Source organism: Ixodes scapularis, unplaced genomic scaffold (genome assembly GCF_016920785.2).
Source record: "Ixodes scapularis isolate PalLabHiFi unplaced genomic scaffold, ASM1692078v2 PGA_scaffold2__306_contigs__length_199485367, whole genome shotgun sequence".
Lineage (NCBI taxonomy): Eukaryota > Metazoa > Arthropoda > Arachnida > Ixodida > Ixodidae > Ixodes > Ixodes scapularis.
The window spans coordinates 147181548-147194442 of NW_024609857.1; the positions used below are offsets into that span (position 1 = coordinate 147181548).

Sequence of the window (12895 nt, forward strand, 5' to 3'; positions counted from 1 at the left end):
GCACCCTATTTTGAACCATGAAGGGTTACCACATTCAACTCTTACGCGCTTATTAAAATCAGATACGAACATATACCTTTGATCAGAACTGTTTCTCGCTACCACCGCTGGGGGATTCTTTTCAGCTTCTGGTTGGTCAAGAGAGCATGCCAAGCCCCCTTTCCGAATCTGGTGCACGCCCTGGCTCTGCCCGCGCCTCCCATTGACCAAACTCTACATACACGGCTCTGCACTTGTTTAGATCGGTCTATTGCTCATACACAGCGTGGACCGGGCTCGTTGCGAAGGTCACTCGCCAGAGGGCGGTATTCTGATTCGCAATGCAGAGCCTCTATCTATAGGGAGTATTCACTGGCGGCCATATTTGTGTGCCTGGTTGCTGAGCGCGTGCTGACGGCGAGCTTCCACAGTTCTTTTGACACGTGCATTCCACACCATCAAGATTGCCGACCTTAGCAAGCTATTAATGTAAGCTCGTTCTGAGCATGCGCCCTAAACATCGCCCTCAAATGTGGCGTCCAGTGAATACCCCCTATAGCTCCGTCGCACCGGGCTCGGTGTCCATAAAGCGAGACGGCTGTTTCGTCGCCCGGCGACGAAGACGCACAAATGCCCGTTTGTAATGGCCACTTTGCGCGTGGCAAATGATAAGCGGCGCCCAAAGTAGCCGAGGCCTCCCATCGGAGCGCGTTATCTTGTCTTTGCGTCGCGGGGAAGGAGACGCGGACGTGACCTAACGTATATTTAAAGAGGTTGGAAAAGCCACTCTTCCGTCCGACGCTTACGGTGCATGCTCGGCCGCCAGTCTGCGCGGAACGCTCACGGGAGATGCTTTGTTCGATCAGAATAGTGTGCCACGCTGGAGCAGTAGAAAATGGCGATTTGATGAGTCGGAATGCCGTATTGAACCGGCGGACGTCTGCTGTACACTGACTCCGCTGACGTACGCTGCCTCAAACGCGATATGAGAACCGTTAAACTCTACTGGGGTCGAAGGGGACCTCCCGCTACTTTAGGCCGTTTAGGAATAATGCTACGTAAGGTACTGGATTGATTATAGTGCGTACACGATGGCGTGCGAGCTAGTCTAAGCAGACGGGTTACAAAGAAACCTTAAAATAAGTTTGTGGTTTCAGGAGCCAACATTTCGGTCGCAGTTCCCGCGCTAATGCTTGTAGAAGTTCAGCCCGAGCGCGGTGTACATCTTTCCAACGAGAGCGACTTGTGTGCGCGTCCAAAAAAGTGGTCCCTCGATTTCCCTCCGATGACGTCATAGAAGTGTCACGATGTCGCCGGCCGCGATCCTGGCGGTGTCCTAGCAGCGGTGGTGGATGTGGCAGACGTCTGTTCCGCAGCAGGTCCCACTCCAGCTCGACAGTCTAGTGAAGCTTCGGCAGCCAGGAGTCGGGACGACAGCGACACTCGCGTTCGCTCGTGCTTTTCGCTAGTATTTCTACGACCAACCGCCAGGATCGCGACATGCGACAGCATGACACCCCGGCTCTTGTGGCGTCATTTGTTACCACTTCGGAACCACTTCCGATGCATGGGATGCGGACAGCAAGTTCGTCTGCTTCTTGCACAGGGGTTGCGATGAAGTCAGAAGGCCAAACACTTATTGGCTGATTGAAAAAAAAAAAAAAATAGTGGGTGGATTTGAAGGCATTTAGCGTTCAGGTCTACCCACTTTCCTTTCAATCAAAGCGAATCGGAGCTCGGCGTCGTTATGACGTCACCGCAGCTCCTGCGCAAGAAGCGGGTAAACTTGCGGTTCGGATAGGACGCTAAACAACGACATTGGGCGGGAGAAAGGTGCTGCTCATGAACGGAACGGGATCCAGAACCCGGGAGACAGGAGATGACAGCACGAGGGAGGCGATTATTGGAATGATGGTCTATATAACGACCGAATGTGGAACGATGGAACTACAGACTTGAAATGGCGCCTTCTGGAAGCTTGACGGAATGACCGGCGACATTTCGCTGTGGGGCCTTTACCGAAACGCCGGCCTCAGAGGCTTTCAGATTTCTTTTCCAGCCGCTCTTACGTTGAGATCGACAATCTCAACGTCTTACGACGTTGAGATTGTCGACATTCAGGGTAGCTTCATTGTGCAAAGTCGGTTCGCAATGCCTCCAACTTGACATGGCGGCCTTTGTTTTTGTTTCTTTTCTTTTCGCTCTATTTTTGTCTGGGCACATGTTGCTTTTCTCTCTCAACGTGTATTGTCTGCTCCGTTTCACTTTACGACGGGTCGCGGGGGACGCTACGAGCCATTGAAGCCAATCCCGTGACGCGTGAATGTCTCGTGACCCTGTAGAGGGGCGCAGCGACGCGCCCCTCTAGAGGATCACGTGACAAGTCCACAGCACGGGATTGACTGGGATGGCTTGTACGGTCCGCTGCGGTCCATCGTAAGTTGAAACGTAGCACAGTTACGGACAACCGTTGCGTCATCGGCGCTTGTATAGTTACCTCTGCGTAACGTGGCGCTCTTGTTTGTGTCGTTTTTGCAGCCTTGGGGGACCTGACCCAGTTCAGCCTAGTGAAGGAGCACTACGCGACGCGGTACGAGCATGAGCGGGACCTGTTCACGCCGGGCACGAGGCCGGCACGAGTCCGAGAGCTGTACGAGTCTGCGGCGGCGACTCCCCCTCTGCACGTGATCCGCTGCCTGGGCCACGATGAGTCGAGCGAGCTGGACTCGCGGGGGCTCTTCCTCTGCATGCCCGTCTGGGGCGACGCCGCCAAGAGGAGGCTCGCCCTAGACCTCGACATCGAGACCAGAAGGGTACGTCGCAGACTTCTGCGTGCGCGATTTCCTCGTCGGTATTCTGTTAAAGCAGAGTTGGCGCAGGCGACTTGGCGTAGATTTACCACTTTCTTAAACCACCCGAGACCGGGTGGAGAACGAGAAGAATCCTAAGTGGAAGAGAAACGAACAGAATGACAGAAGCAGTGATGCGAAAACTGCGCCAATGGGCTCATCCTGCTACATGCTGCTACAATTCACCAAAATGTGACGAATTTGCGCCAACGCTGCACCAAAAGCTAATTTTGGTTCTCCAATGTCTTCTAATAATTCGGGTCTCGATACATAGACAGACTGTTGCAGTAGGATGATACCTATCTTAGACGATTTGTAATATCGGTTCAGATTACGTACTGTTGGATTCGACCTTCGCCGTATCATGTACGACAGTTGTCGGAAGTTCTCCAAAATGTGCAATTCTAAATGCTCAAAGTTTGTGCGGCCTTGCTAGCTTCGGCAAACACTGTAGAGAAGCAACCATATTGCACAGCGATGCAGCGCTCGTGTCTGTCTTGTCTTTCTTTTGTCCTCGTCTAAAAAGAGCTAACATGCCTTTGGCAACCCAAGACCAATACCAACTAGCCCAGCATTCAGCATTGACAGCGATTTAGCGTGCTGTAAACTTCACAGAAACCCAAATGCGTCCTAGAAAAAAAAAAAAAAAAAAAAAAAAAAAAAACCACCACCTAATTGTGGAATAAAAAAAATCTGGAATGTGGTACATGTTCATATAACGAGGCATAATCGCAGCAAAATTGTAAAAAAAATGAAATAAAATAATGGCTATTATGTACGATTGCAATCTTTTGGATAGCTGCGGACATAATGGGTTGGGTCGAGATCGTTTCTTTAGGTTGTAGGTTTAAGAAATAATATGTGAGTATCCGAGAGGGTTGACACTTATCTGAGTAGGTGTAAGGACGTATCATTTTAGGTTTATTTTCTATGTGTAATCCCTGGTTTTCTTTTCCTCCTCTCTATGGGACTGCGACTCTTTGAAGTCACGGTCAATCGATAAGTACAGTAGTTTAAATTCAAATTAGACTAGCCTTAGCTACGGACGAACGAAAGCTTGCCGATAGAGTGATCATGTTTATTGCTTTGCACACAGATTTTGCAGTCATAAAGCCGTCCACATGCAAAATGCCGTTCGTGTGCTAGAGCGATGAAAGCTTCGTTTCAAGTGAAATGCAAATCACATTATCATTGCACCTTTTGGAATAAAAAAAAAAAAAAAACAAAGAAAAAAAAACATGAAGCTGCTGCCAGAAAACAAAAAAAAACATGCATATGGTAATTATTATTATTATTATTCTTTTTTTGTTTTTTTTTTTGTTCCGTGTCTGGTGTTTTTAGCCAGTACTGAACAGCTAGCTCAATGTTCGGGAAAATTACATCGCAAAGAAGCTAGGAGTTGCACAGCGGTGTGGTAGCAAATAAGATATTTCTTTGACGGGCCAATACGTGACTTTTTTTTTTTCTTTTTTTTTTAACATGTTATTCACAGTAGATTGCATGCGAACGAAATTCACAGTTCTGCTCTGACGGCTCATTTTGCTGCTACAAGAATGACCTTTTGACTGGCTGTGAGGGGTCCCGTGCCGATAGTAGTGCGAATTGAGTGGTGTTTTGCGTCATGCATATAGCCTTCCCAGCGTTGGGGCTGACTACGACCGACTGCGTCACAACCGGTTTTTAAGCCTCTTCGGTCCCAAGCGGAGCATATACGGTTACGCTAGTGTAAACCAGCCTCTGGGGAGACCCACGGCATACCGGCTCTTTTTACAGTGTTCAAACTACTAGTCGTATTCCGAACGAAACCTATCGAGCCTTTTTGCCTGGCATGCGTTTGTCTCCTATCCTTTGACCGCGCTCTGACTGGTTCGCACACTTTCTACCGACTCCGACACAACCAGCTTGTAAGCCGCTTACGACCAGCCTTTGTGCTGAAGAGCTTTTAAGAGCCTTGCTGCTGAGATGCTCAAGGGACAAATCCAGTTTTTTTTTTTTTTTTTCTCCCTTACGGACATTTGGTGTTTTGTAATCTGATGTTTGTAAAACAGTAGTAATTAGAATGAGAAGGTTGCTGGGGATTGGATACCTCTGGCCAAGTTTGCCGAAGGAAAATTTCGATGAGGCAGCATCTGCTGCAGACGACCAACTCCTTCGTCAAAGATGGAGCACGGAGGGAGATTAGCGATCGATTCGCGCTGGTCACCTGTTCACGAGAATGGCGATTGCGCAGGGTTTTCGAGGAACCGAGCCCGTTTTTGCGTCGGTAGATACTAGATTAAAGGTTGGTTGCTCCCATAGCAGGACCGTTTATGATGCCGGGGTATGCGTTTCAGTTTGCGTTATTGGGCGAGATGGAATGGCGCCGCCGCGAGAGGTAGCATTAATCAGCAGAGTACTAATGACAAAGTACCACAGTGGAATGGTCTCTAATGCCTGGTTCAAGTATTGCGGGAAGCGATCGTCGCTCTTGTAGGGTACAGGGCGGCAAGCGACCTTGGTGCCTTGGTCAACGTTGCCACGGCGGTGCGCTCGGCAACGCGCGCACTCCGTCGTACTTGTCGACGGATGCACTCGCGTTATAAAAGAATGACGTTCGTAATATAACGTCCAAAAGTGCAAGGTGCTTCCCCTGACTTCAGTGTAAATTACGCTTTGCGAACGCAAAGCGAAAAATATGTTCCGCTCAAACTACGTGCTCTTCAAGGCCGCTTTTCCGCAGCGCTTTGGAGGATAGCGGTACTGTCGCTCTGCAATTTAGTTACCCTGCATACGAGTAAAGCGCTCGAAATATTTAGAATATTCCGGAAAAGGGGGGGGGGGGGGGGGGTAATTAGCTAAGTTTGGAGTTAAGATTTTTAAGCAAATTTCCAAAGCAACTAGTAAACCAAAACGTAATTTTTATTCTTTTAATTGTTTAGGGGCGGCCACAAATTGGCTGCCCCAAAATTTTGCCGCCCTAGGCCGCTGCCTATTCTGTCTATTGGCAAGTCCACCCCATACCACCCCCCCCCCCCCCCCCACACACACACACATACAAAACAAAATAAAAATAGAAAAAAAGAAGAGAAACCAACAACAAACAAACAAGAGCTACCTAAATGTATGAATGCAAAGCAACCACAACATATATTTGTATTCGTATTATGAATCCTCTGCTATTGCAACCATCACGAAGATTGAGGAGGTTAGTCAGGATAGCCATAGTGGTTTAGTGATTGGTTACATTGTGGGCTAGCATAGGCTGCTTCAGATGGCATAGGGTGGTTGCAGAGCAACCAGTGGCGATTAATTTCTACAGTTTTAGGTGTGAAAACTTCCTATTTGCAGGCTTTTCTTAAAACTAAAAATGTTGCTCATGACACAGTGTCTGGCTGCCGCAGAAATAACGAAGCTCATAAGTATGCCCCTGTATGTGGAACATGTGCATGCAATGGTTTCTGCAAATAAATATTAAAGACACTCTGACAGCCATGCCAGACACTACCGTAAAATCCCGTAAGGACGCCCACCCAAAATGAAGAGATGAATGGTGAAAAACATGGGGTGGGCTATCTTTGCGGATGCCGGAGCAAGACTTTATCAAAAATTAATGATAAGCGCCGGGGCACCCGCTACAAACCAAGTGACGCGGGGACTGATACCGCAGATCGCGGACACGGCAAATTCGCGTTTCACGATGCGATAAACACGCGGGAATTCGCTACAAACTCCTGTGTCACGGGAAAGGATACCGCAAGTGGCCGACGCAGCAGATTCGCGTTTCACGGTGCGGAGGAATCGCGGAGAGTCGGAGACCCGCCAAGAACTCTCATCTTACGGGAAGGGATACCGCAGATCGCGTACGCAACAGATTCAAGTTTCATGGTGCAATAAAGACGCGGGAACCCGCTACAATCTTGCCTGTCACGGAAACCGATATCGCGCGCGCAGATCGCAGAGAAAAGCACGGGAATACGCTACGAACTCGCATGTCACTGAAACAAATACTAGCGCAGATCGTGGACGCAACAGAATCGCATTTCACGATGCAATATACCCGCAGGAACAACTCGCGCGTGTTACAGCTTAGAATCGATATCGCGCACGCAGATCGCGGACGAAAACACGGGAATCCGCTACGAACTCGGGAACGGATACCGCAAATCGCGAGCGCAGCAGATTCGCATTTCACGATGCAATATACACGCGGCAACAACTAGCGTGTTACGCGAGCCGATATCGCGCGCAGATCGCAGACAAAAACGCGGGAACCCGCTATGAACTCGCTTGTCGACACACCGGTACCGCCGATCGCGCCTTTGATGCGCGATTCCCGTCGGACATCGCTTGACGTCCACCGGGAATCGGAAGGTCGGCGATGTTTCGGAATTTTTATGTTACAGATATTTAGCCAGATAAACGGGATGGGCGATCTCTCGGGGGAGGGCGCCCTTACGGGATTTTACGGTATGTGTAACAGTTTTATTAAGAGCTGATATTCTTCTAGTGTAGGGGCAACAGGCAGTTCTATGAGCAACTTCTAAGCATTAGTAACTCCATAGACATTTTACCTTAATTCTATGGACTTGTTAATATCGTTATGAAGACTGCCATCTAGAGGCTTTTGAAATGTCACACAGTCTGTGCCTTAATTATAGGAACACTTACACAGTATTTTAGAGCATCTAGCCCCTCTAAGATTGCATTGTAAGTGGGCTTCATTACTTGAAAACCAGATCTGCCTCCAAAAAACGCTAACATCACTTGCATATGTTTTTTTTTTTAATATCAGTTTGGATGGTTTATTTCTTCTTTTATTTTTTTTCTGCCATATCTGGTGATGTAACAAATGAACACAATTTCAAGTTCTGCAAGTTCTGAAGGATACTATATCACTATTTCAAATATATTAGGATCTCGACAACATGACCGGAATACAGGCGCGCATAAACAGCGCTGTCTAAATTGACTCCTTTCAGCTGTGAACCAAGCCTCAAGCCTAAAGGAGAAACATACCGTGTTATTGCAACAACAAACTTGCTATAATTAAAAAAAAACTTCGAAAAAAAAATGTTGCAAAGTATTTGAATATGAATAAGCGTGTTGGCTTGGCTTGCTTTTTTTTTTTCCAATAAGCTTTGTGGTTTTGGCTCAGCTGGGGGAGAGAAAAATAACTCTCTTTTCGGTAACAAGGCTGTCCTTTATCGGTGTTCGGCACAGCAATGTTGACTAGAATAGTGATAAGAGGACTCCAAGCTCTCTGAGCAAACTCTAAGAGCGATAGGCATCAGGCAGCCCTCAGTTCCTTGTCGGAAGAGCCAGGTTGTTTTCCCACCAGTACGAGGCATATCGTTAGGCGCACAAAATATTTCTCCAAAGAGCGACATCCCTCTGTGAGTATACTTTAGGCTTAAGCTAGATTATATCAAATAGTCTTGCTTCAAGCAAAAAGCGACACAAATTACAAGGAGTCTCACATTTTATAATTGACTCTGATTGGCTTAAAAAAAAGTGTAGTGTTTAGGTCGTGCAAGCCCTAAACACCTACACACGGTTGACGGTGACATTGGATTGGGTCTGCGCCTATTTGGTGATTGGTCTAGTACCAGGCACAGGGGCACTTAGGTAGTTCGAAATTATCAAACGGATCATCTTTTCAGCTATAATATGGCTCTCACGAGTCATAGTGCCTGCACTCGTGCTGGCTTCTAGTTGTGAGTGAATTTTAGTGCAGGCTTTTTTTGGTGAAAGTGATTAGATATCCTTTACCAGTTTTACTTTCCTCTGTGAGACCACTTTGTCTGTGCTGATCCGTGTGATTTATATTCAGTTGAATGGACGACTTCAGCTTCCTCTGACTTACGGTGGCGAAAGTTTCTCGATGTGTGCAACATGTGTGAATAGTGAATTCTGAGTTCAAAGCGAATTACGGTTTTGGCCGAATATTTTTGAATTGGATATCAGATAGTTTTTCCAAGCCTTTCATTACTGTAGCACCATGCTTAAACGAAAACCCAGCTGAACTCGTGAAGGTTGTTCCTAAGCTTCCACTTGTCCATTTATGAGATAATTTTAATCTGTGACCTCAGAAATTCCGATGCCTTGCTTTGGAATGTCAAGTAAATGATGCATTTTACATTTTATTTATATATATATATAACCAAAAATATGATGATGATTGAATGTACTTGATAGAATGAATCAACATCTTACGAAACACCAAAGGCCAAAATATATGGCGGAGCCAGAATATGAACTCTGGGCTTCCCAGTGTCCAGTTGGGTGTGCTAACCACTCCGCTACTCCACCTTGGCTTTCTGGCATTTCCTATCTGTCTTATTAATGCACGATAACCAAAATGTATCCAATCGGAGGTGTTTTGGAAGCTCACGCCGCCGCGTGGAACGTGTTACGACGCCTTCTGGCATGTGGTACATGCTCGTTCTGCTCCATAAATACTTACACTGTTTGTCTCGTCATGTGTACATGTAGTATTCTTGTTTGTAAGCTTTAGAAACACAATATCATCATCATCATCATTTGCGAGAATCGAGAACCATGGTTTTTGAATATATCACACGCATTTTTCATCATCTTACGGCGATCTCTGAAGAGGAAATAATTGAAAAAATGATGATGATGGAACCGTTCTTGATCCAAGAAATCAATGTCTTACGAGACCCCCGATAGCCAAAATATACGGCAGAGCCAGGATTTCGTAAAACATCAATTCATTCAATCAAGTATGGTTCAATCATCATCATATTTTTGATTATTTCCTCTTCAGAGACCGCTGTAAGATGACAAAAAATGCCTGTGATATATATATATATATATATATATATATATATATATATATATATATATATATATATATATATATATATATATATAGAAAGATAGAGAGAGAGAGGGAGAGAGAAAGAGACCCAGCTATACCTAATTGAGTGGAGTTACTAATCTTTCTACATGCAAATAACTTTTCGTCAATCTCAAATATTAAAAAAAAAAAAAAAACATCCTTAATGATAATTGTAGGTTGTCAGGGCATCGCTGCATAGCAGACACAGTTTAATTTTGAAAATTCTATTGCAATGTAGATATCAACATTCGCAAGGTTTCAGTTTCTTTTTAAATACACCAAGCGCACAAGTGCACCAGCCTGCTTTAAAAGCCTACCTTTGTCCCAAGTGCGCAGTTGCAATATTGTGTTGATCTCGATGTTTACTCCGTTGAGCACACTTAATTACCAAGCACCGGTGTGCTGTGGAGAAGCAACACCTGCTGAAGGAAGCTCTGCGGGTGCTGCTTCTCTGCAGTGCACTGGTGCTCCATAAAAAGTATGTTCAACAGGACTAGCCCGCCGCGATCAAGACACCGAGGTATACAAATATCGTAGTTCTTCGCGAAGCAAATATCACTGTATTATTCAGAACTGCTATTTGAAACTTTCAGCATTCACGCAACACTACATATAAACATATTCAATGCGGGTTCACAAATTACCCGTAGTTGGCGGTCTGCAGCCATGCAGAGTTTGAGAAGCATTGCCCTAGTGGATGCTGATGGTGCCTGTTCTTCTTGTGTGCAGCCTGCAAGCTTGCTGGTGGGAAAGGAGGCCCAGGATGGGACAAGTGATGGGGAGGAGCCACTGCTGAGGCTTCCTTCCCCGGAGGAGAAGATGCATGCTTTGTCCTTGGAGTACCCCCCAGTCGTGGTTCCCATCGATACCTCCGAGAGCAACTTCAACCGTTTGTCGTCTGTTCGGAGGTCTTTGATCCATGTGAGTGTTTGCAGCTTTTGTTTTGAGTCAGCGCAGGCACTTTACAAGATTGCCAAGTGAACCGAGCCTTTTCAATTTACAGGGTTACTTAATTGAAAGTACATATGCCTTCTAAAAGATCAATATGAACATGCTAAGGTTCTACTGGGTCCAGCGTTAATATTGCTGTGCAGTATATCTCAAATAATAGAGCAAATTTATAGACGGTGGCATTATTTAACGGTTAATTAACCAGAAGCCCCTGTGAAACAAAGCTCAGAATTTCAACCATTCTTTATTTAAGGAACAGCTTCCTTAGAACTTTAGCATCGCTGCTAATCTTTTTATAAGAAACTGAGCATTTTTAGGAAATTGGAAGTGAAGTGTTAATTTTTTTAGGAGATTCTCAGCTGCTGTCTTACCAAGGATTTCCCCTGGTAGCTTTCTTGTGATATCCGCAAAGATTCATAACCTGGTTTAAACAGTGTATTGCATACAAAATGTATTGCATATGTCTCTTCCCTCATCGTCATTATAGACTTATTCTTGAGTTTGTAAAGTCAGTTGGCATATAAACATTACACACAATTGTGACAGACATAGAAATCTCCATACTGTTGAGACATTGGTGCAGTTGGAACTGACTGTCTCATTGAGCAGTTAGTTGCAACTGTTTTGTCAATTCTTACTCTTATTCCTTAGGTTTTTCACTGGGTTATAATTCTTTGAAAGAACATTAGAGTTTCTAATGCTGTCACCATACAGAAAAGAAGTTGGAGGCTCTCTAGGCAATTGCAAAGTGCATTGGAGGCAATACATAAAATAAGAGTACAAATTGAAATGGTTACCTGAAGACAGGAAAGGAAAATATAATTCTTTATTAGTTACCTGCTTATTAAGTGAAGACTTTTCCTGTGAGACACCAAAATGCCCCAAGTCAAATAGCAGGCTGAGCAGCAACACTAAACTAGTAAACACTCGACCCGTGCAGGTTGACTTCCTGATCAAACGAAAGAAGCACCACAAAAGGCGCAACACCATCTCGGATGGGAACTCCAAGGAGATAGAAGAGGCCCTGGCCAGTCGGAAGAAGTCTGGGACCATAGTCAAGACGGAGGCCCTGATCCACACCTCCTGCCAGACGGACGACGACCTGCTGACTGCCACAACGAGCAGCGCCGGCAAGTCCAGTCGCAGCAAGCGCCGCTCCGAGGGGAGTCCGTCTTCCGGAGACCTCTCCTCCTCATCCGCAGAGAACAACGCCGCCGCCAAAACGGAGAAGCGGTCCTCGTTCTACGAGGCAATGAACTTTAAACTGGGCAGAGACTGGAAGTTTCTCAAGAAGTCAAGCAAGAAGGAGGAAGGCTCGTCAAAAAACGAGAGCGCGAGGGCGGGGGACGGCAAGGCGGAGGGCGGCACGTCCACTGGAGGGACTGACAAGAAGCGCAGGTCCTTCCTTCCAATTTCCACCAACTCGGCGGCCATGACGGTGGCAGTGAAGCTCCGCGAGACCTCAGCGCGTACGGGCTCCAAGGGGATGGAGGATGGGCAGTCCTCAAGCGGCAATTGGAGTGCCAGCAGCAGCACGCGGGCGTCGGTGGATTCGGACCAACAGACGTCCATGGCCTCCCCGGACACCATGCCGCACAGCCACTCGGAGAGCTCCCTTGGCAAGGACTCCCTCTTCTCTGACAACACCCACCACAGCACTGATGGGAGGTTCGTTGCACTCTAGCACTTCTCAATTAAGGATGACTGGCACCTCTTGTGCTAGCTCACTTAGGTGAAAGGTAGGTTTGCAGTGTGCCATGGTTTTGGGCTGCATAATGAGCCCATGATCCAAGGGTTCTAACAGTAAGAAAACAGAATGTAGCCCACATTAAAGTGTATCTATAGTTGAAGTGTTCATAGTATGTTTAAACCATGAGTGGATCCTTTGAATTTCAACTTACCTAGGCACGCAAAAACATAATGCTACACTAATAAAAGATTGAATTGCTGTACGTGTACGGTGTTGTTTATTCTTCTTCATTGCAGTGCAGTAACCTCGGCAAATTATATTACCATAAATAACAAGGTGACCGAATAAAATACTGAAGCGAATACACATTTATGAGGAGGGCTTATACCTGGAGGGCTTATGGAGGAGGGCTTATGCCTCCGTCAATGTGCAGACTGACTCCTTCCTCGAGTCGCTTTGGATTTTCGTAGCTTACCTTTCGAGAATCAAAATGTGAAAGTGGCTCGCAGCCAAGTGGGCTTTGTGAATCAAAGTTGCTCGGCGTTAATATTTAGAAATATTGAACCTTTTACCAGCATCCATTGC

The 12895-nt window shown here is 46.2% G+C and overlaps 1 protein-coding gene across 4 annotated transcripts in view; it reads left to right on the forward strand.

The window, feature by feature from the left end:
• The window catches only part of LOC115332412 (mucin-17), a 180825-nt gene that overhangs the window by 161368 nt on the left and 6562 nt on the right, over positions 1–12895 (forward strand). For 3 of the 4 annotated variants that reach the window (XM_042292059.1, XM_040499619.2, XM_042292060.1), the window contains exons 2-4: positions 2518–2792; positions 10399–10590; positions 11561–12288. In XM_042292059.1, the coding sequence (XP_042147993.1) occupies positions 2518–2792; positions 10399–10590; positions 11561–12288 (1195 nt within the window). Of the gene's footprint in view, positions 1–2517; positions 2793–7885; positions 8201–10398; positions 10591–11560; positions 12289–12895 lie in introns of those variants that run through there. The other variant, XM_040499620.2, reaches the window with a different exon arrangement.